This window comes from Punica granatum, chromosome 8 (assembly GCF_007655135.1).
Source record: "Punica granatum isolate Tunisia-2019 chromosome 8, ASM765513v2, whole genome shotgun sequence".
Lineage (NCBI taxonomy): Eukaryota > Viridiplantae > Streptophyta > Magnoliopsida > Myrtales > Lythraceae > Punica > Punica granatum.
The window spans coordinates 19,384,885-19,408,915 of NC_045134.1; the positions used below are offsets into that span (position 1 = coordinate 19,384,885).

A 24,031-nucleotide genomic window follows, 5' to 3' on the forward strand; every position below is an offset into this window, starting at 1 on the left:
ACTTAATTGCCGAATTTACTCATGAGAAACTTTAATTACCTTACGGACATATTAGTAAGATTTTTTTAGAGGTTGATATTCATTAATTTCTTTGTGCTTGATTAAAGAATAAGCTTGGAACTTAAGGATATTTTTCGAGATCTATCTACATAATTATTATAATACTATTAAGACCTAAGTAAAGGGAGGCACCTCAGGTTCCCCATAGTTTAAGTTTCTCACGGAATCAGCATTATGATCAGCTATTCTTCGAGTTTCAAACGAGTGCTGAATTCAGTTAAGTATCAGGGTCAAGATACATTTCGGTTATACATATATGGTTTTACAAGGATTCTTTACAGATCAGGTTCAGAGATATTCTTTCAGGAAGTTCCCACGACCTTTGAGCATATATGTCAGATTTCCTTTATTGGAATATTTCCTAGATTATTAATTCTTCAATGTTGTCTGCCATCCTGCGTTCTCCGATTCTAGCAATGGTGACTCCATATTATTTCTCCTTTATATCTGCAACCAGTCAGGGTTGATGTTGTCATGGGATTGATCATACGGGATTGAGGGAATTGTTGCTCTGCTTATTCAACAGAATCTTACTTGGTTCTTATCATTGATCTTGGGATTCTATTATTGCTTGGATTAATATTTTAGTCTGGCATCATCGTATGAGTTCAGCATGGGTTTCTGGTATTCTAAATTACCGCTATCAGCAATCCACTTTGGCATGGGTAATTCTACTGGAAAAGCTATCCGGTTGAGATTGGCCAATTCTACCATCAGCAGAGACATATATCAATTTTTTGATCATCCAAGGTAGATTTGGGGTTTATTTCAGTTAATACATATCCCAGCGACATGGAAGGAATTCTATTGATTAGGTTTTTGATAGAGTTTTCGGTATTCGAACTCAGGAATCTTAGAGTTGCTTTCGAGATGGAGATTTGGATATTCTACAAGATTTGGGCTCATATCATCTGATTTATTATAGTGGCTCAACGGAAACTTGGTGATCTATGAAGGTGCTTGGAAAAGTCATTCAGAAGAAACATGGGAACCTGAGGATGCTATAATCCTTAATGCTCTAATTTTTGTGGTATCACATAAACAAATTTCGAGGACGAAATTTTAATTAGTGGGGGAGATTGTGAGACCTGAAATTTTTTTTTATTTCACATAGTTTATATATATATATATATACACGTACATTTACTTACATGTTTATATACAAATATATATAGATTACATGCATAAGCTGGAGCATTAGGAAAAGAAGAAGAAGAAGAAGAAGAAGAGAGAGTGAAGGCTTGTTTGAAACTGGGAATTTTGAAACATGCATACTTAAACATACATGTGCTATTATATATATATATATATATATATATATATTATATAGGTGACTGACAAAAAAAAAAGAGAGAGATTAGGGGTGAAAGGGCCCCACGTGTCCCCCAAAATTTTCCCCCTGGAGTCTTCCACCGCCATTCTTTTCATTCATTTGTCTTGTCTCCTTTCTCTCTTTTACTCTGTTATGCTTTTGGGCTGGAAAACGTAAAGACGAAACAGAGCAAGAGATAGAAAGGAAAACAGAGACAGCTGGGGGGAAGAAGAAGAACGAAAATGTGAGCAGCCATCCACTTCTTCCTTTTTTTCTTGTTTTGTTCTGCTGCTTTCTTTTTCTTCCATTCTTCTATTTTGCTGTGGGAAGTCAAGGGAGAAAACAGAGAAATAGAGGATGAGAGCGGAGAGAGATAGAACAGAGTGAGCTGAAGAAGAAACTTAAGAGGAGAGCAAGGCTAGGCTCGGGTTCTTGAAGTAAGTTGATTCTTCTCACCTTAGACATTCTTATTCAATATGATTAGGTGCCGATTAAGTTATTCTTCTTTCATCTTAGCTCAGCCTAGGGTTCGATTAATTCAGTAGTGAAGAGGAATGATTAGTTGTGATTGCTTGAGTTTTATGGGGATTAACAGAGAATTGAGTTTATGTGGCTGTCTAGCTGTAAATTTGACGTGTGGTGGCTGAGTTGAATTGGCATTTGTATGAATTGATCTATGAAATTCGGGTGATTTTGATCAATATTAGAAAAAAAAATTGCAAGATTGAATTCATGATCTCATTTTATGTATGATGATTCCAATTGACGTAATCAGTTGGATAAAAGATAGAAATATCTATGGATTTAGCTTTGCTTAATTATCGTGAGTTCAACTAATTAGATTAAATGAGATTGATTTCATAAGTTTTGTACTATAAGATTCTTTTCTTGCTCATATATGCATTTCATTTGATGAGCTATAATCATGATTAAGTGGATTGTTAGATTGACAAGTTAGGGGCAGTTAAATGACTAATATAAGCTGAGGTTTACTTCTTCCATCTCTCTTGTTAATAGTGCTCTATTTGAGAATTGAAATATTTTAGGTCAGTGGAATTACTTAAAATAGAATAGAGCATGGAAAGAAGGGAATGGATAAAAGGTTGAGAAGACAATAAGTGAAGAGATTAAGTTTATAATTAGTGATATGCTTGAGTGTGAAATGCGGAATTTAAATTGATTGAGCTTCTTTTACCTATAACCTTGCTTTTCTTGGTTGAGTTGAGAAGCTAATTGTTTTCGCGAATTCCACCATTGAAATCATTTTTTTTATTAATATAAGTATCTTGTTGATAATCGAAATGCATATTTTTCTTCATTTAATTGCTTAAGCAGAGTGTGGAGGTTAAACATCATTTAGGGGGTGATTCTCGAAAGATCTAAAGATAGGCATTGATTCAAATTAATGGTATTACGTGATTAAGTTATAGCAATTAAGTAACATGTTGATAGGGGCTAATGGGTAATATGGGGTAAAATAGAGATGTGATTGATTATGAAAGTATCGATGTGTTTTTTTCTCTATCAGGAGGATACTTGCCAGCACCGATAAGTATGGTTGCATTAGTATGTTGATCATAATCTAGTTTGATGCTTCAAATGATAGGCAACAGAGGAGATCAAAATCATGCACCCGGGAGGTTTGACTCATTAAAATAGTTTTGGCGAGTTTCCGGTGAGTACTTCATTCCATTGTGAAATGATATATATAATTATAGTATGTTATATGAATACTCTATTTCCTTGTGAAATTATGTGTTATAATTATATAAATTATCTAAGACGAATATAGTGGTAGTTAGATTAAGGAATCGGTCTTGCAATGTTGTGGGAAAGGATCTGAGAAATATGGCCTTTTATGTTTCACCTTGATTTGGGATATGCAGTGTGATTGAGTATGTGGCTTGCGTAAGAAAAATATGATGATAATGTGATTCAATTGGAAAATGATTGTGGTTGTGTTTATGTATACGGAACTGTGATAATTTGGGAATAAGGATTTGGTGTGGGCTTATGATGTGTGATGGCATGGCTGCAGTTGACTGTGCTTGTGATTGTTGTGTGACTATAGCCATGGGACCGTTGGACCCGACGGATTACAAAATGGGCCAGATCGGCCGCTGGACCCAGCGGAATACAAATAGGGCTTGATTGGCCGCTGGACCCGGCGGAATATAAATTGGGGCATGATCGGCCGCTGGACCCGGCGGAATATAAATAGGGACATGATCGGCCGCTGGACCCGGCGGAATATAAATAGGGACATGATCGGCCGCTGGACCCAGCGGAATATAAATTGGGGCATGATCGGCCGCTGGACCCGGCGGAATATAAATAGGGACCTAATCGACCGCTGGACCCAACGGAATACAAATAGGGCCTGATCGGCCGCTGGACCCGGCGGAATATAAATTGGGGCATGATCGGCCGCTGAACCCGGCGGAATATAAATAGGGGCCTGATCGGCCGCTGGACCCGGCGGAATATAAATAGGGGCATGATCGGTCGCTGGACCCGGCGAAATATAAACAGTGGCCTGATCGGCCGCTGGACCCGGCGAAATAGAAAAAAGGGCCCGATCGGCCGCTAAGGCCCAGCGGAATTCAAATTGAGGTCAACTCTTACCGCCGGAGGTTAATAGGCGGTCCCCGCTTATGAGATATAAATATTGGGAGTTGAGGATGATATGAATGAGATGTGCGGGGTCACGGTACCGTCACAACTCTGTTGCGAAGAAATGTAACCCTATGGCTATATTGATTTGGTTGTATTGTATATTGTTTGTTTGGCTGGATTGCTGTAAATGTGATGATTGTTATGATTGTCTAAATTATTATGTGAAAGCCGTGTTGTTGCTAATTTGATTTAGTTAGGCTATGAGTGCAAGATGATGTTGGGTTGAATGTTAATTCTAATAATAGTTTTATACGGTTATAAGGGCAATTGATTGTTGATGAATGAACTTAATAATCAGCTGTACGTATTGTCTAATATGTCGTGTTGGTGAATTAATTGATAGACTTGATTATGCTACTACTATCTATATGAATATTTGGTTGTCTAAAATATATTTATCACTTAATATTATTAATTTTGCTTTGGAATTTAGTGCTCACTGAGATGCAGCTCACATCCTGTATATATTTTTCCGGATAAGATTCCGATTGCGCGAAAGAACCACTTTTTGATATCGGGGATCAGCTTGGAGGACTAGGTAGAAACCTTAGTTATTTGATAGATATCTTTTTTGTATAGAATGGACTTGAGAATGTTACGACCTGAAGATTTGGTTTAGTTGTATCACTGATGTGAGAGCGATAACAAATCTCCGGAAAAGTGTATATACATATTAGAGTTGATGGATTGGTTATATACTTTGAAAATTTATGAGAAGTCAGTTTGAATGTTATAATGGATTCCAGGAAATATGGGGGAAACGTTATTGAAATTTCGGGTCGTGACAATCGATAAGATATTATTTTCTCATAAAATATTCTATGTTGCAATTGTTGTACGGCATAGTTACCTTTTTAACCATTTGATGACCAATTAACATCACAAAAGAAACTAAAATTTATAACATCACTGAAAAATTATTAAACTAAATGAAAAGCCCCTGCTTATGCACGGGCTAGAATTATCGAACATATATCCAAAAACCACTTGCAACTTTGTCCATAAGTTAGTTCAAGCTCTTTTTTGTTTCAACTACGTGTTTGGTTAAAGTTTATTTCTTAATAACCATATTTGGTAACGTTGCTTTTTCTTTTTTCTTTTTTCCCTAAGGCTGAGGGTGTACCTAATCCATTAGATAGAAGAGTTTTTGTTTTGCTCCTGTGAAAATGTTGAGCTCGGGTATCCACAAATGATGAACTTTTAGTAACACTTTTTTATATAAGTATTTCCTAAATACTTATATATATATATATATATGAAAATATTTTTTTACTTTTATAACTACAAAGATCTTTGAAACTCAGAGAGTGTGAGACGCGGTATGTATTTTTGCAAATATATATATATATATATGCTTATGTAATATACATGTATATTATATACTATAATTTCTGTGACTAAAAAAAAAAAGAAAGGGGTGAAAGGGCCCCACGTGGCCCCATTTTCCCCAAGCAAACCCATTCCACCGCCATCCCTTGTCCATTTCATTTGTTTCTTCCTTTCTTCTTTCTTTTTCGTTTCTTTTTGGTCTGTTCTGAGCTGAGGAGATGACGAAGAGCAGACAGGAGATAGAGGGCGAGACAAAGAGAGCTTGGGGGAAGAAGAGGAGCTGTTTGGGTGGAAACCAAACCAACAGAGAGAGAAAGAGAGAGAGAGAGAGAGGGGTTGAGCATAGATTATCAACGTGTATTGGTATGTATTGCCTGAGTTATATGAAAAGAATTTTTTACTTTTATAACTAAAAAGATCTTTGGAATTTAGAGAGTGACATGGCAAGAGGATAGCACACCATCTGTCGTATTATGGTTAGTTGGAACGTCAAAAGTCACTCGACCACAAACTATCTTTGTCCTACGTGGCATCACCCGATGAATTGCTTTGGTTTTTATGCTTTATATAGATATAGATATAGACTGTTTAGATTTTTACGTGTTGATTGAGATTCATAAACAATAAATCTTATTAATATTATAATTGAACATATTAAGAAAAGTAATCTATGTCAAAAGAAAATTTGAGAATAACTGTACCAATTTTTTTTTTTTAAAAGAAAGTAACATTACTAAAAACTTATTCATAAGACTGCATCCTACACATCAAAGGAGCTTGTCTTAAATCCTTCCCCTATCTTGGCAGTCTCTTCAAGTGCCGCATATTGGGAGACGCCACACAGCTAGTTGAGGCCAAGCTACTACTGAGATTTAGAAAGCATTGGAGATAGAGAAGTAGCCCTGGGCAAGAAGCTCCTGTGGGTCTTCTCTAATGTGAAGGAGTTAACCCTATCTTTCTCGATTATAGAGGCCAAGCTTCCTTTAGTACATTTTCCTCTCTAGCTGTGATTTTATTTTGTTTGTATCTCTGAGGCTCGCCTTTTTGCTGCATCTTTAGGACCTTGCCACAAGGAATGAGCTTCCTCTGTTCAGTTATATGATCAACATAACATTGGATTGGATAAGTTCTATGACAGTTTAGGGCCTTTGGGCAATACTGAGAAGATTTCTTTATCTTCGAAGCCTCTACTTTAGAGTGGTAATGTAACTTCTTGATGCACTCGACCATTTGCTTTAATTGCTGAAGACATTGGTCATAAGTTGTTTCATTATCATGACAATTAGGGATTCGAGTACTATCCGGAAAATGGAGGGGATGAGTTGCTACACCAAGTGCCTTCGTGTTTCCTCACCGAGCTCACAAAGATTTCTGTCAAGTTTCGTGATGGGATAGATGGTCAGGAAGAACTTTACATGGTTGGGGTTTTCCTTGAAAAGGCTGTGGCTGTGAGAGAAATGGTTATCCGATTTCCCGAGGACTATGTGGACGAGGAGAATCTGCTGGAGAGTTTAAATAAGTTTCCCAAGTGGTCGAATAGATGTCGAATCTGGTTGCAACCACAATCTAGGGTTGAGATTGGAAATCTTGGAGGATTAATGTAGGCCATATTATTTTTGGACTCATGAAACGAAGGGGCAAGTCAACCTCTATCGTTCTTTTTTTAGTTGCCGCTTTGTTTAGTTATATACTTTGCAAGTTTGATGTGATTTTTTCCTCAGAGACTCGACTGAGGATATATGCAATCTAGAATCCTTTGTCAGAAGAGGTTCTTGGTACTAAACCTAAGTATTGCCAAAAAAGAAACAGGTAAATTCATAGGAGCTTATGTGAATGAATTCCTTTGAATGTTCTCATACCGCAAATATAAATATTAAAATGGATTTGGAAAAATAATTTTCAGATAAACTAAAACATTCTTAATAGAACTTGAGTCAATTAAATTTTATTGATTCTTTTACAAACACGAGTAACGCGCAGGCTGCAACTTAGTATTACTAGATGATGTCTGCACATACCGCGCGTTTAATATGAAAATAAATTCATAATAAATCCATTCGTTTGTTCACTTTCGGTAGGGGTGTGAATGAGCCAAGCCGAGCCCGAATATAGCAAGCTTGAGCTTGGGCCCGAGCTCTTGCGAGCCTAAGCAGTCAGGCTTGAGCTCGGCTTGTTGGCACAAGCAAGGGCTCAGGCTGGGCTCGTTTAGACTCGTTTAGGCTCGGCCCGGCTTTTTTAACTGGCGAGCTCGAGCCAGGAAGAGCTCAAGTTTTATAAGAGTGAGCGGAATCCGAGTTTTCATCGAGTCAAGCCCGAGCCGTATGCGAATGTCTCGGCTCGTTTATGCCCCTACCTTTTGGTATTAATTTCATCATTATGATCCTGTTGACTTTGCTACCTTTTTAATCTCAATTATCTCATGTGATTAAGGAAAAAAAATGGCCACAACCACATTTGATGAGTTAGTGGGGAGAGAGAAGAGGGAGGGAAAGAGAATGAAAGAGTGGGTAGGTTTTTTTTTTAGGAAAAAGTACAAAAGCTCCCATTACAATTTAAGTTTGGGACAAATTGGATCCTGTGATTTTTTTATGGATAACTAATACCATGTGGTTTACTTCATAAGATATAAGGGATCTTACCGTTAGTTTTTCGTCACTTTTGGTTCTCATATTTTTCTTTTTGTCATTGTTACCTTCAAACTTTTAATTTTTAAAATTTGATCCTAAAATTCGAAAAAAAAAGGACTAGGTCCATTGGCCGAGGACCCCAACCCTACCACCGAGGTCGTCGACAACCACAAAGGATGTCGGAAACCTCGAGGGTGGGGGTCGAAGTTACCAATTGGTGGTCCCAGCCTCCAAACCACCAATCGACGACCTCAACCCCACCTCCATGGTCGCTAGCATCCTTTGTGGGTTCAGGCAACTTCGGTGGTGGGGTTGGAGCCACCGATCGGCAGCCCCAACCCCTTCCCTTCTTTTTCGGAATTTTAGCACAAAATTGAAAAATGTTGATAGTTTGAGGGTAATAATGGCAAATTAAAGTATGAGGACCAAAAGTGACAAAAGAAACTAACGGTCAAGTCCCTTATATCTCATGAAGTAAACCACAAGGCGTTAGTTATCCTTCACAAAACCACAGGATTTAATTTATCCCAAATTCAAACCACAATAGGAGTTTTTTTGTACTTTTCCCTTTTTTATATAAGTGTACAATTATCTCCTTAATCTAATGGCCCTTAAATAATATAACATAAACAATAGGGGTAAAATAGAAAATAGAAAGACGAATGAACTCCTTCTTCTCTTTGTAGTATGGATTATACATAAAAGTTGGAGAGCATATGAGAACTTGCCATGATTCATTATTTTGAACCCACATCTCATTGTTAATTGTCTTTTCTATTACTCGGAGAGTCTGATTGTTCATGAAAAATCGAAGGTAAAGATTAAAAGGTCTGTTGACAATAAAAGCCACATTCATAATGAATAGATATTAAAAAAATTTCAGAAAACAAAAGTTTTCTCAATAAATTAGACGATATATATTTTTTTATTAGGGTATGTATGTAATTTGCATAATACGAGGGGTTGCATCTCATGCCGCACGTTGATGCGGATTACATTTCTTGAAAACTTATATCTCAAACTTATTCAAATTATATTAAAATTAGAAACTATTTTTACTTTCATAAATATGTTATATTTGGCTATTTCTAATTAATAAGGTCTCCGCAAATATTCCTCCACAATTTAAATTATCAAGAGTAAATTAATGATTTGGTCCTCGAGAGATCAAGTTACATCAAATCTGACCTCAAGAAATTTTTGACATCAATTTTGACTCTGACTGACCAAATGTACATCAAATCGATCCTTTCATCAATTTTCCGTTAAAAATTGGACAGAAAACATTAAAAAAATCATTTTATTTTTTTAATTCTTTAATGAAGTATTATACGATTTAATATAATCTGATAAATTTCAAAACAAATATGGAAAAAAAAATCTTTGGCAAATGAGGACATAGAGAAGAGGGATGGGTTGAGTGGGCTTAAAGGAAGTGAAGCCGCGGTGGAGGACGAGGCGGGGGGAGGGGACCAAGTGGTGGACGAGGGGGAGGGAGGAACGGAGGAAGCGGTGGAGGCAGAGCTGATATAACCTCTGCTCCATTGGCCTCGCCCGTGGCTGCTGCTTGCTATTCCCTTCCCTTCCTCGGTTGGCTGCCCACCAGAATCACCTTCAGCGTCCGTCCATCCATTCATTCTGAAGTAGGGTAGGAAGAAGAAGCATGGACGACAGAGAGGCTCGGAAACAAAACCAATTGGCCAAGAAAATTGACAAGATCCTCGACGAGACTCGAACCGCCTTTGCCACCCACAACTGCAACCTCAAGGTCCTCTCCGCCCTCCTCTCTCAGTCTCACCCCCATTTCTTCTCTGCTTCTCCAAATCCCCATCTCCTCTCTTAGACTTCCAGCGCCGCGCCCCTGCTCCTCGAGCTCGGCCTCCCTCTTTGTAGCACAACTCTCTCTCTCTCTCTCTCTCTCTCTCTCTCTCACCCGTAGCTCATCAGCTCATCGGCGAATCACCATTGTTGTCCCCTTGTTGGGAGAACCTGTCCCCCACCCCCCTCTCCTCTGAATTTTGATTGGAGCCCCACTCGAATCCGACCTGCCGATTGCTCCGCCATGAAGTAGCGTCTTCGAGTAAACTGTACAGATCTTATTTGAATACGCTGGGCGAGAAATATCAGGAGTTTGTTAGGGAAGCGTCGGAAGGAGAGGGAGCATTGGAGGGAGAGGAAGTGGAGGAAGGAGACGGTGGAGAGGAAGGAGGAAAGGAAGATGGAGAGGAGAAGGGGGTGAGGGGACCAATGAGGGCAGGAGGAGAGGGAGAAAAGGAGGGAGGTGAGCTTGGAGAGAATGAGCTGCCATCAGCCGAAGAAGGAGCGGGCGGTCGGGGAACTATAGGCAATAATTTTTTTATGCCAGAAAGAATCACATCATTAATTTACTCGATTATCAAATGCATGAACTATATTATGATAAAAATGGTAATATAGAGCTTTCGAATTAATTTTTAATTATGCTTGTATAAAATTATAATAACTTGTGAAGTAAAATAAGTAGATTATGTTTCTCATGTTGATAGAGTTACATGGAACTTTTGAAAGGAGAAATATATATTCGGAATTTAGAAGGGATTTATAAGGGAGTTGATGTTGGGACTAGTTTGTTAGACAAAACGATCTGTACTTTGTTAGACAGAACTGTCTTTGGAGTATTAAATTGATAGTTTTCTCCAAAGCTTGTTTATTTTAAAAACAAAATTATCTTTCTCCATAAAGTAAATAATTTTTAATGTATTAATTTTCAAATACACTCAACAAAAAGGGAGATTTACCATTCCCACGAGTCTCTATTTTGAATCTCTAAAGTGGGTTCTACAATTTGAATTTAAAAAAAGAGAGAAAAAAGGGCAAAAGTTGCAGCGTTGGCCCATGGGTTGCCACGCGGCAGCCTCCCATTGGTATCTCATGCTCAAATGAGAGGCACACTCCAATGACAGAGATGCTGTCGCGTGTCTCTCTCTCATGCCACGTGGGCATAAGAGACGTGGCAAAGACTGCCGCTAGAAGTAGTCTAAGGTGCTAAGTTAGAGGAATCATACAGAGCAAAATCGAGGGAAATGAAGTAGGGATAGTTGGGATATAGGTAGGACATCTTGGAATTGAAGCTGAGGCTTGCATTTGCTTAGATAATCAACACGGTTTGGTATGTCAGAGCTGAAATTGTTGTCTTTGTTGTGTTTGTTGATCTTCTCTCTATTTGTTATTTGGTTTATCTTGCATGTGGGTGATTTGCATGTTGGTTTTTCTTTTGACTTGTTATTTGGGCTTCTTGCATGTGGTTGATGTAGAGTTGTTTTATGTTGATTTTCGCTAAACGATCAAAGCTAGGTTCAATAAGCTCAGCTATACGTTTGTATCTGATTCTTGAACTCTTTGTGCGTGTTAGTACTTCTTAAGAACTCGTTAGAATGAAAATTTTAGAGCATTGTAATTGAAGAATTGAAGGGATTAGAGCTCTTGATATATAGTGAGCTAATACTTAGGTGGTAGAATTGGTTGCGATGGCAAGGCAGTAGGGGATTTTCTTTTGCCTTTAATTATTAAGCAACTCTTTCAAATTGGTTGCTTCCTTCGAAATGATTAGTGGCTTTAACTACTTATCTATAATTAGGAGCCAACGAGTTTTGAAGGAGTTTTCTTTAAGGATGATGTGGCACCATTTGTCATATTATATATACATATATTTGGATAGTATGAGCTTGATATAACTCAGTGATTTGTCATGTTTATGGTATATAAGGACCGAAGAGACTGAACCCTTGCATCCGGAAGACTCAACTCGTTGAGTTATTTCTTGGAATCTTTGTAAGTACTCTATTCCATTATGAAATGATATATATATATATATATCCCTATAATATATAATAAATTAGGAAGAATAGTGTGACAGATTTAAACGTGAGAGTACTGGTATTATTGTTTGATTATAGTCATGAAACCACTGACCCAGTAGATTATGAATTGGGCTTGATTGATAGCTGGATTAGGCGGAATATAAATAGGGGCCTGATTGGCCACTTGACTTAGGAATATAAATAGGGGCCTGATAGGTCGCTAGACTTGGTGGAATATAAATGGGGAATTGATCGGCGGCTGGACATGGTGAAATATAATGGCTGCATTTCTATACTATTAAGTAATAAGTAAGTAAAATAGCTAGACTACCTCTTTCTATCCCATCTTCATCAATATTATTGGTGTGGAATGGTGATTTCCCCATCTATCTGTAGCGGGGAAAGCCACTTGAAGCTTAGCCTATCAAAGACAAAGAAATATACCTTTCTAGACATCAATTGGGCATATCATTCAAGTTTGAGTACCAGAAGTTCCAACTTCTACTCTTCCTCCTGTTGTTGCTCGCTTGCCTAAACCTCCTACTCCTATTAATGATCGAAAGCCAGGCCGTTGGATCCAACGAAATATAAATAGGGGTATGATCGGCTGCTAAACTCGACAAAATATAAATGATGGTAAACTCTTACTGTTAGAGGTTAATGGGCGACCCCCGCTTGTGAGATATGGGTTATGAGAGGAAGCGGGAAGAAGTGGATGATTTACTTGAAATATGTAGGGTCAAGGTACCGTTACAATTATGTCGTGAGGATTGGGATCTTGTGGCTATATTATTGTTGCTTGAGATTGACTGGTGAGTTAATTGTGTGAGAGAATATGCTAGTATTGGACTTGAATTATTATAGAATATGAATATATGTGATTATATATGTATACGATTGATTGTATGTGAATATATTATAGTATATTAGTTCATTTTGCTTTATAATATAGTATTCATTGAAATGCAGCTCACCCCCCGCATATATATATATATATATATATTCAGATGACTTAGAGGCTAGATCAGTGGAGGAGAAACTTTTGGATATCAAGGATCAACGTGAAGATTTTTGGCAGCTAGATCTACTCCTAGTTTTGAAAGTAAGCATATGTAGAATGATGGTTATGACCCGAAAATTTTGTTTAGTTATCCTATGGGTGATGCATGATGATCATGCCAGTTGATCTTTTGAGATGGTTTTTTTTTTTTGGAGATGCATAGCAGGTTATTGATTGGTATGGAATATTAGAAATTTTAGGGGAAACTTCGTCAGAATTTAGGGTCGAGGCAAAAAATGACTAAGCTTAATAAAAAGTTGACACATGCAAAGCCCATCATGAAACTTATCTAAAATTATATACTGTTTTTAATTCATCAGTAATCAATTATTAAATTCTATTGAAATGAAATAATTATGGAAAAATATAAGGGTATAATTTTGTGAAAATTTCTGGATGTTATAAAAGAGTGTTCGAATAGCGGCACCTAAGAAACGCTATGAAACAATTTTCAGGTTATTGCACTGAAATGATCTTAAGAATACCACCAATGTTAGTTGACTAGCTGGTACACTGTAAATGTCGATAATTAGGGGTAAATGTAGCGCCTTGTAGCTCCTTAATCAGCTGTCAATAACTAGATTAGGGTATGAAGTTCTTACTAATTATTTATTTGCTCCTTATCGCAGAATATTCGGTGGATGAAAAGGATGACAAAACAAAGGCTTTTTGAAAATCTGTCAGCAACACTGCCGCAGGTCATGATCTGGTTCGTACTCATTTCAGATGCCTGCATATTCACTTTGTTCTAAAATTATCATCCATCTTTAGTTCACTTCTAAATTTGTTCCGTTGTGTATTGCTCTAAACTTTTTGCTTATTTGTTGCTGGTATATCGGTTGAGCTGCTTATAAAAAGAAAGATGATATTTTGATTGAGGGACAAAATGCACTATGAATCAAGCTTGTGCCTTAAGAATGGTATGTACTGCGGTTTTTCACCGGAATATAAAAGAAACTGTTTGGGAAGCCTGTGTACCATCTCATGTGACTTAACCTGGATTTTCCTTTATCATTCATGAGGTGGATATCGTTGTGTGTCCACCTCATGTTCTTTCTAAAACTGAGATAAAGAGATTTTCTTCATTCTACTTGTTGTAGACGTTAGACTGAATGGTAATCATTTTGATATGAAAAATTATTACTAGATGAAAAATATTTGGGGTTCCCTTTCATGCTTGCCATGAAGATGAGTTCTCTGGTATTTCCACTTTCTCTTTAGTATTTCTTGAAGCAAAATGAGAAATTGGATAGCTTTACGAGAGATTTATTGTTTTCCAAAAAAACTGATTGTGGCAGTAGAGCTAGTCTCGTAACGTTTTCTCCCTCATCTTTTATTTCCAAGTAGCAAAAAAATCATAGTCTGTTTATCTCTTCGAAATGTAAGAAAATCTACATTTGGCAACCTCTCGAGTTAAATGGTGGTGTATGCGAATGCAAGAACAGAGGCATGGCAGGAGTTTGTGGTGGCGTTGAAGGAATCCATAGCTCATGACTGTTGTAGGATTCCATAGGACAATGTGGCTCCATCCTTGTTCAATGAAGGGAAAAAAAACAGATTGATCAGCAAGAGGTTCCATTTAATTTCGGGAGAGAGATTCTCAGCTCAAATATTTGGGATATGAAGAGTGCATAATGAGAGTCTGACTGGCACACCAAACTTGTAATCTGTGGTTTCCATTTGATGAACTATTCGATTTGTTAGTGCTACAATCTCTGGTCTCAATTCTTTTATAGTGGTGAGAGAGCACAGTTTTGGATATAAGTAACGAACATTAGACATGTCAATAGTCTTTGTCGTGTTGATACATAAGAATCTTCATTCTTGTAGATTTGGTTCCTCAATTTTCGATAAGTACCACTCTACTCCAAACAGACGCTTCAAGTTGTATTGATCTCATTTAGATGCTTCATTTTATTATGGAGAAATAAAATACACAATTACGGTCATTCCAATTGAAACCGGAAAAAGAAAAAATGAAGATGCTTATGGATTGAAGAAGGTGAGCTTTCTTCTTGATCATTGATAAATTGCCATAACCCTCGGTTGATATAAGCCTCCACATGCATTGTTTTTTGCTGCTCTTCATCTTATTAGCCTCTGGTGCTCCTCCTGATTAATTTGTGTTTGTTTATGGAAAGGAGAAAAAAAGTGTTTAGAGTAAATACTAAACGCACTTTTTCATTCTTTTAAAATCACATGTTAATGTGCAAAATCGGTCATGAACAAGTACCTCGCATGATTTCTCTGAGCAGCATTTTTCTTCGACCTAGTTGTCTTTTTTCGTCTCGTCCTCTCGACCATTCTCATTAGCCATCGCTCAACCTTTCTCACCAGCCATTTTGGCCTCTTGGTTTCCAAAATAATATACCCCGTTGATATCCCGAATGAAATTCCGCATCCATAGCCCATTGCCACTACCCACCATTCAATCCAGTGCCCAAATTGCGCCTTTTCTTCTCCATCTCCCGAGGAAGTCGAAGGCGGTAACTGCTGCTCATCGGCCCCTCAAGCTTTTGGCAAGGGATACCCACACAATCTAGGATTCCCGTCAAAGGGGTGGTTGAATGTGTCGAATTGCCTGCCTTGAGGAATCAGTCCCTCGAGGTGATTATTTGAGAGATTCAACCAGGAGAGCATTGTAAGATCCGCTAATCCTCTAGGGATCTCCCCGTTGAGCTTGTTCGAGGAGAGGTCCAGCCACTCAAGATTCGTCAGGTTCCCCACAGAAGAAGGGATTTTGCCGGTCAAATTGTTGTGAGAAAGGTTGAGTCCCTTGAGTAGCTTCAAATCTCCTCCGAAGAAGTTCCTTGACAAGTCGATGGTCGTAAACACTGACAAAATTCTCACCAACTCAATGGTATATCCTTTCATGACCACCGTAATGGAATCTTGATAAGTTGCCCGAGTATTATTTACCCACATGTATTGTGAAGCACTTCTTGCTTTATCCTTCATGGCTATGAAGTTGGCAATGTACTTAGCCGGAAGATGACCATAAAATTTGTTGTCAGAGAGGTCAAAAATATGCAACTTCGGGAAGGGATGATTATTCTTCCCGGAGCTGTTAATCAGACCACGGAGCTTGTTGGATCTTAGGTCAAGCACTTGCAAATTCGGAAGAGTGTCCAACCAATAAGGGAAGCGATCCTCCAACTTATTTTCACTGAGATCCAAAACTTCCAAATTCTTGCAATTCGCCAAAGATCGCGGCAGAGCACCTTCAAGTCGATTTTGACTCAACCGAATCGTCCTCAAGTCATTCCCTAAGAAAAATATATCTGGTATATGACCAACAAGCTCATTTGCTTGGAGGTCCAACACTGATGCTCTTAAATTTATGAAACAGTGAGGAATGGAACCGGTTAAGCTATTATTGGAGAGATTGACTATGTCTAGCTGAGTGGCGTTGCAGAGCTGATGAGGAATGTCTCCACTAAACTTATTGTTTGCAACGGAATAGAACCAAACAGTGGGCGGTGGAATCGGAAGTGGGCCGTCTAAATTGTTATTGGCAAAATCTAGATTCTGTAAGCTTGTACAGTTTGCTAAAGATCGCGGCAGTGGACCTTGTAATTGATTGTGGCTCAAATCCAAATAGGAGAGATTGCTAAAATTTCCCAAGCATCTCGGGATGGTGCCGTTGAGTCGGTTATCTGAGAATGATAGATCACTTAGTGAACTCAGTTGACAGATTGAGGATGGGATCTCTCCGGTGAAATTATTAGAAAAGAGAGACAAATAGAAGATTGCTTAAATTTCCCAAGCATCTCGGGATGGTGCCTTTCAGTCGATTATCTGAGAGATATAGACTTCTTAGTGAACTCAGTTGGCAGATTGAGGATGGGATCTCTCCGGTGAAATTATTAGAAGAGATAGACAAAACAGAGAGATTGCTTAATTTTCCAAAGCATCTCGGGATGGTGCCGTTGAGTCGGTTATCTGAGAGGTCTAGATCTCTTAGTGAACTCAGTTGGCAGATTGAGGATGGGATCTCTCCGGTGAAATTATTAGAAGAGATAGACAAATAAGAGAGATTGCTTAATTTTCCAAAGCATCTCGGGATGGTGCCCAGTCGATTATCTAAGAGTTCTAGATCTCTGAGTGAACTCAGTTGGCAGATTGAGGATGGGATCTCTCCAGTGAAATTATTAGAAGAGAGATCCAAGTATGCCAGCGTGTTGCTCCACACTCTCCCAAACCATTCAGGAATTGGACCACTGATCTTGTTTCCAACAAGGTCCAGCAATTCCAGCTCTTCTGAAGAACTCAAAAAATATGGGAACTCGGTCAAGTTGACGCCCTGCAGTATCAACTCTTTGAGCCTCGGGAAGGAACAGTTCCCATTGTTTGGAAGCATTACGTTAAGGTTCCCCGAAAGATAAAGGTCCTCAAGATTCTTTAGCCTTGCAAACATATCAAAATCAACGGTACCACTAAGGTTGAGACCACCGAGGGCCAAGGAAGAGAGGCGGTCAAGGTTTCCAAGTGTTGGTGGTACCGATCCAGTAAATTCGCTCCCTTTGAGGTGCAAATATTCCAAGGATGTGAGATTCCCCACTGAATCAGGAATTGGTCCGTGGAACTTTGTAAATGATAGACTCAAGAGGACGAGTGGACTACTACTCCAATTTGTTTGGGGGAGAGCACCCGTGAGATTAGAATTATCAGAAAGAGAGAGAATGCGGAGGTTTGGGAGACGAAAGATGTTAATTGGGAATGTCCCTTGCAGAAGGCACACATCAAGTGTCAAAGATGTTAGAGTGGAAGAGAGGTTCGTGAGGGAAGAAGGAGAAATTCTAGACATGTCTACACCATCAAGAGCAAGTTCTCTCAGCTGAGTGAGATTACTAATAAACCTTCTGAAACTACGATCCTCTTCTATTGTCAAATATTGACTGTCAGAGAGATAGAATGGAATCAGACTGACAGAGAGATCGAGTGAAATCAGGTTGGAATGGTGATGAATTATCATCTCCAGAAGAATGATCCCCGAGAAGGAAGAACCAGAGAGATTGAGATGTGCCAATCCTGTAAGTATACCAAACCTCGATGAAATTGGTGAGCCAGTGAAATTGTTACCAGCGAGATTCAGCCGCTGAAGATTCCGGAGCGAAAAGAGAGTGCTGTTGGAATGGAGGGCTCCCCGAAGCCTACTGCAACTGAGATCGAGGCCGATCACGTAATCTTTTGACATGTGGCATGTGACCCCATCCCATGAGCAGCAATTGGTGCCGTTCTTCCATGAGGCTGTCTTCGGATATGAAGTGTTGGTCGGATAATCGCAGTAATCTGCAGAGGCATCCCTCGAGATGGTAAATGATTGACTGAATTGGAGCAGGGCATCGCACTCACTGGCAGGGCTTGGGCGTTGGGACGAATAAGGGGATGATGTATTGCTGGTAACAACGACGGCTATTATTATCGAATGGCTTGAGATTAAGAACAATAGGACGCTGAGGAAGAGGAAGACCCAAACATCTCTCCTCATATTGTCTCGGGAGTAAGGCTGAATGATGATAAAATGTTGAGTTGGGATGGAAGGAGTTCCATTATTTCATCCCTTAAATAGAAATATAAATAGTCTCTAGTTTTTTTTTTTTTTCGGTGGACTAGTCTCTTGTTTCCTTTGACACAGGAAACTAAGGGGAAAGGAAATTTCTATAGAAAATCCGTAAAATCTTATAGTGACTCTCTTTTCCTCCCTTTTCTTTCCCTCTATTTCCCTTGATCCAAACAGAGCGTAGACGAAAATAAATATATGCAACAATTACTTGCTTTTCTAGAACAATTATTTAGGATTTACGTTTTCTTATATTTGAAAAACCGGCACATCACTTCCTTTTTCCACAATATAGTTAGATATTAATGTTGCGTTTGGTTTCATAGTAGGATTTTAAAATCAGATTTTAATTTTGAAAAAAAGTGGTATAAGTGGGGCCCACCCTTTGACTTTGTATGAGTTATGTTGTTTTGTTATGGAAAAAAGTGGTATAAATGGGGCATACTCTTTGACTTTGTATGAGTCATTTTGTTTTGTAATGGGTAGAGTTAAAGTTAGAATTGTGATTCTAAAATAATATCCTAAAACCAAACAAGCCCTAAAATTCTGCTCTTCATGAAATATAATTTTCTACTGAACTTATTTCATTTTAAAGTGAAACAATTTTAATTCACAATGTGTTTTCCTTGAATAAAAATTCATAACGTATTTAATTTTAATATTACTTTTGTTAAAAAATTAAAAAAATTTCCTGCTCGATACATAGGGAATCACCTAGTATAATATAAAATTAGAGACTCCATTGAATCGTCAGAGATTTTCTCATAAAAAATATCTACTCTTTGGTTTTCCTACAAATATTTCGTCTGGGTTTATTTGAACAAATTTTCACTATAAACACACATCTTGCCTGTAGCCATTTCATCGTCTTCAGAAATGATCTTTTTTGAACCTTAGTAATCCTTCCCCAGCTACAGTTATCTCTTCCTCGACGTAGAATTTACTTACTCCTCTCATCCCCTTCACATTGTTCAGCTCATGATGGGAACTGATGGATGGGTGCAACCTCGGCCACAGCTTAAGATATTCCACAATATTATTGACTTGTAACTCGTTATCAGAGTGAAGGACCAATTAATCCAAGTCAACCCCGAAGTCCTCTCTTAAGAAAATTCCACATTGAATTCTCTTTCGATTTAGCTTTCCATAGGGGTTAGAAATTTGTAAATCAAGATAGCTACCTAGGCTTTTCCCTCCTCCATTGTCGTTCTATGGGGTCTGCTTCGATGATCAAGTTCGTCCAAGACAGTACGATGCTCACATATCTTCCTTCAATCCCGGAATTATAAATATTTTAATCTTCTGACCGTAGACATACGAAGCTCAATTGGGCTTCTGCGAGTGTGTATGCTAAAAGGGTTTGTTTCATTATGAGCCGAATTTCTTGTATTATGAAATACCACTAAGTTTTACATTCCATTTATAATACACGGATCCATCCTGACCCATCATTCCACGAGGTCATTTTAAGATAAGAAATGGTGGGTTCTGACTGGTAGATATAAGGGCAACTCAAGTGATGATGAAGTAATGGCTGTACGAATGTAATGGGAGAGGCGACTGACATTATTCAAAGTCAAGCTGGACGTCAACCATGTCAAGCAGCTGTCCAAGTCGCTAAAGTTTTTATTATTCACCTGCTTAAGCCTGCATGAGATTGGAAAGATCCAACTAATTAAGAAGCAATCTGCATAAGACAGGATCGGGAATTTTGATTTTTCATCCTTTCCGGATTTTCCTTGACAAACTGTTACTTCATTTGCAAACAATATTGTGTCACCTTCACCAATAATACACCAGACTTTTAAGCCTTCACCAATACGGCAACCATTTGTCGGCCCTCACTTGACGCGCAAAGGCATCTCAGCCGATGACTCCGTAACCGTGGACTCGAAACGAATGAATATAGTCTATTAACAAATTGTCTTAGTCTATACTCCAAATTAAACGGACTCTTCCCTATCAATAGCCAAAAAAATCGAAAGGGGGAAGACTAATATTTGCCTACCGAAGAAAAAGACAAATCTATCAGATGACAGTTTCCCCCATGTCCCTAAGAAGCGCCAATTTCAAGATCATTTCCTCGAGAAGACTGGGTCGGGTTCATTGACTCCATCACCACCTCAAGTTAATTTCATATTATATCCTCTCATATATATATATATATATATATATATATATATATGTAGTCAGCCCTTCATTCCATAGCGAAATGTTGCATGTAGGTTTTCTTCTCTTATTAATATGGTAGCAATTTATGTATATATACCCTTTTATCATAAATAACCTTATATTAATCTATACTTATTTTGATACTTATATTTACCTGATTAGATATTCCATTTTTATCTTAAACTAAAATTCAAGATTATCATATAGGTAATAAAATCTTCTAAAAATTTTCAAAAATATTATGTTATATTGATATCTTAACTAAAAACTATTCATTTTATCTTTGAATTAATAAATATGTATTTTAAAATTATATATTTTGTAGTGAACAATATCTTACGTAAAAATTAGAAAAATATCTTATTTTCCTCTGATTTTATCAAAAAAATATCGTTCAATTTTTTTAAATATATTTTGTACAAGTAATTATAAAAATTTAATAACTCAAAAAAAGAAAAAATCAGATTTTATCCTACCATATCTTTTAAAGATTAAAAAAACCATTTTTATTAAAAAATTAATTTAAAAATAAAAAATCCCAAAAAAATCTATTAGGAAACTGAGTGATTCTTTTATCATTTGATTAGGACCATTGCAGTTCCACTATAGAAACATATATATAGATGTGAAGCCCATATATACAGGAATCCCACCTCATATCTTGCTTTCATATATATTAGTCGTGGAGCTCATGCGTTACACGAGATAGTTCCACTAACCTAAAGAAAATATATACCAAAAAATTAAAAACAAAAACTCATTTGAGAATCATAAGTGAAAGAAAATGTATAAAACAAACAAACAACATTCACATTTAGTGTTAAAACTTACTTTCTAAAGAGCTTGCATAGGGATAGCAATACCTTTTGAGGGATAAAACCCACATCACCAATCTTGAAAAAGAATACAAGGAAAAAAGTGAAAAATTAGAGAAAAATAAAAAGTGAAAATTCTCGATAAAAATGAGAGAAAGAAATCAAACCATGAATTTAATCAACTAACTTGCATCTAGGAATAGACATATGCTTCGAGAGCTCGCGTCTAGTTGTAAACGTATTCTTTGAGAGCTGAATAGACTCAGGTTTATGTGTATGACGATCCATATTTATAACCATTGTACAAAATCTAGATAAAATATAATTTGCTTTATTTTCCTTTTTTTAGTGGACAAATCTAATTTGTTTTGAAAAAAAAATATAATTTATATATCTATAAACTATTATCTAATCTATTTTCAAAAATAGATAACTATAAAAACATATAATTCATATATACTTTTTCTTACTATTTACTAAAAGGTTGTACACGTAACCACATATTAATATATTCATATTATGTATGGATTTGTACTAAAATAGGCTTATTTTGATTATACTATTTATGTGATGAAATATTACCTTCTATTTTAAAAGATTCAATATTTATTTCAAATGCATTCCTGTTATATAAATATAGATTATAAAAATTAAAGAAATCAAGAAAGCGGATTTTATGATGAGATATCATTAAAAAAATTTCTATTAAAAATAATTTCAAAAATTAAAATTTAAGAAATCTAGAGAGTTCCATTTAAAAATCGGGATTTGATCGGGCCCACAAAAACTGAATAAAATATAATCTAATTTATTTTCCTTTTTTAGAGAACAAATTTGATTTATTTTTTGAAAATAAAATATAATTTATATAATACCTATAAAAATATTATCTAATCTATAATTTTGGAAGGATTTGTTGATAATTTTGTAATCTAAAATAATTTAAAACTTTAAAAACTCAAAATTGAGAAAATTTCATTTTGAAATGGAGCATTCTGAAACCTTATGGCTGGGCCTATATCGTACCTCGCTTTTATATATGTGTGTGTGTGTATAGTTTCATATTCCCCAATAGTTCTTCTCTTCCTAATATTGACAGCTAACAAATTATTCTTTTCCTTTTTGATTTTTTTTGGCTATGGATGGAAAGTTTCAGTTCAATATGCAATGTAGACTACGGCAACACAATGGATTCCATACGTGGGCCTGGCACAGATTTATCATATGTCCTAGTCTGAGTTGCTATTATGAATAGATCCATGCGTTGTCACATAAACAGTTTGGTTTAACAAGCAGTTCAAAGCTTTTTACTACGTAGTATGATAATTTGGACCAATTATAGCTATTGCATGATTATTAATTAAAACTAAAATGTTTTCGATGTGATTTAATATGAGTCTTATCGGGCTTAGTTGCATGTTTTCACGAATCATTCTATCGACTCAGAGCAAAACGCGCATATGATGTATGCCTCTTTGATCCAATTCATTGCTTCTATAGACTCTGTTCATACCGAGCTATGGAAAATTAATTTGGCAAGTTCCCTAGAGATAGACAATGATCCCAAAAGTCGGAGATATATACGAACATACATAGTTGGTGTTGTTTCAGGTGCCTCGTCATATATACTTTGTGTCACTTTCAGATGGTCCTCCATTTCCTTTTTTTACTTATTTATAATGGAAATATAATACATATACAATTCCCAGCAAGCTGATGACTCTGTTGGATAGTTGTGGAGTCAATCAACCCCCGTCTTCTTGAGAAAACGCTCTTCAAATTAGGAAGACTGGTTTAGTTTGCATTTATAGTTGAGTTTGATCCGGTTTAGTTGCATGTACTCATCCTGACTCGAAGCCAAGCAGCATCTGATTCGTTCCTCTTTTACCCAAATTTAATGCTTCTGTGAATGTGTTCGCATAGAGATTGACATCTATCTGGTTAATGAAGAAGTCATCATCGCAAAAGATCAACGGAAGCCGCAAAAAGATTTCCCGCGTAATGAAGAGACAACATACCTTCCCCTTCACATCTAGTTAACTTGGAAAAGTAATTTCGAACTTTGCATTGTCTTCCTCAATTAGACATTGCGACATGCGCATTGGGCATAAGCACCCTAGTTCTTGAAGATATATGACTGGGGCATTCATATAATCTGGAATACTTTTGGGTGGCTAATTCAGACCCTTTTTTTTTTTTAAGACATGCAGTAGACATGAGTCTCCTGATGTTAATCAGTTTCTTTGGGATCAAATCGAATAGGGATATATAATGTTAATGTAGTCAGGACTCCACTTGGGGCCTACACATGAATCTTCGGGCTCCCGTCAGTCTTTCGTACATTCTGACTCTTCTCTGTGTATGCTCTGTTCTTCCTCGTCTAATTTTTAATCATTTAAGATGCCTGCGACCCTTTCTTCGGATATTAATGATAGAATGTTTGCTTTATGAGCCAAAAAAAAATTTATGATCCTTCTTTTATTCACTTCAAAGTTCAATCATGTTGAATATTTTGGATTGGTGCGATTGTGTTCTCTGCATTGCTAGTCTTCCTTCTGTTCATTTGATGCTGATAGTA

The 24,031-nt window shown here is 37.1% G+C and overlaps 2 protein-coding genes and 2 long non-coding RNA genes across 5 annotated transcripts; 2 read left to right on the top strand and 2 right to left on the bottom strand.

Moving 5' to 3' along the window:
- Positions 1-1,433: 1,433 nt before the first annotated feature.
- LOC116187271 lies at positions 1,434-7,139 on the top strand. Of its 2 annotated transcripts, XR_004152020.1 has the most exons (5): positions 1,434-1,809; positions 2,979-3,047; positions 6,185-6,312; positions 6,437-6,577; positions 6,664-7,139. It is a non-coding gene; the product is annotated as an uncharacterized LOC116187271 (long non-coding RNA). The 2 variants fall into 2 exon arrangements; XR_004152019.1 differs by having other exon boundaries at positions 6,185-6,577.
- A 2,192-nt stretch (positions 7,140-9,331) lies between these two features.
- On the top strand, positions 9,332-14,483 carry LOC116187269. Its single transcript, XR_004152017.1, has 3 exons — positions 9,332-11,814; positions 12,851-12,945; positions 13,533-14,483. It is a non-coding gene; the product is annotated as an uncharacterized LOC116187269 (long non-coding RNA).
- A 928-nt stretch (positions 14,484-15,411) lies between these two features.
- On the bottom strand, positions 15,412-15,861 carry LOC116188816 (receptor-like protein 52). The gene has a single exon (XM_031518285.1). The coding sequence runs from the start codon at positions 15,859-15,861 to the stop codon at positions 15,412-15,414; it is 450 nt and encodes a 149-aa protein (XP_031374145.1).
- A 622-nt stretch (positions 15,862-16,483) lies between these two features.
- Positions 16,484-18,459, bottom strand: LOC116187266 (receptor-like protein Cf-9). The gene has a single exon (XM_031515923.1). It carries the CDS (start codon positions 18,392-18,394, stop codon positions 16,628-16,630), a length of 1,767 nt encoding a protein of 588 aa, XP_031371783.1. The 5' UTR covers positions 18,395-18,459; the 3' UTR covers positions 16,484-16,627.
- Positions 18,460-24,031: the final 5,572 nt, after the last annotated feature.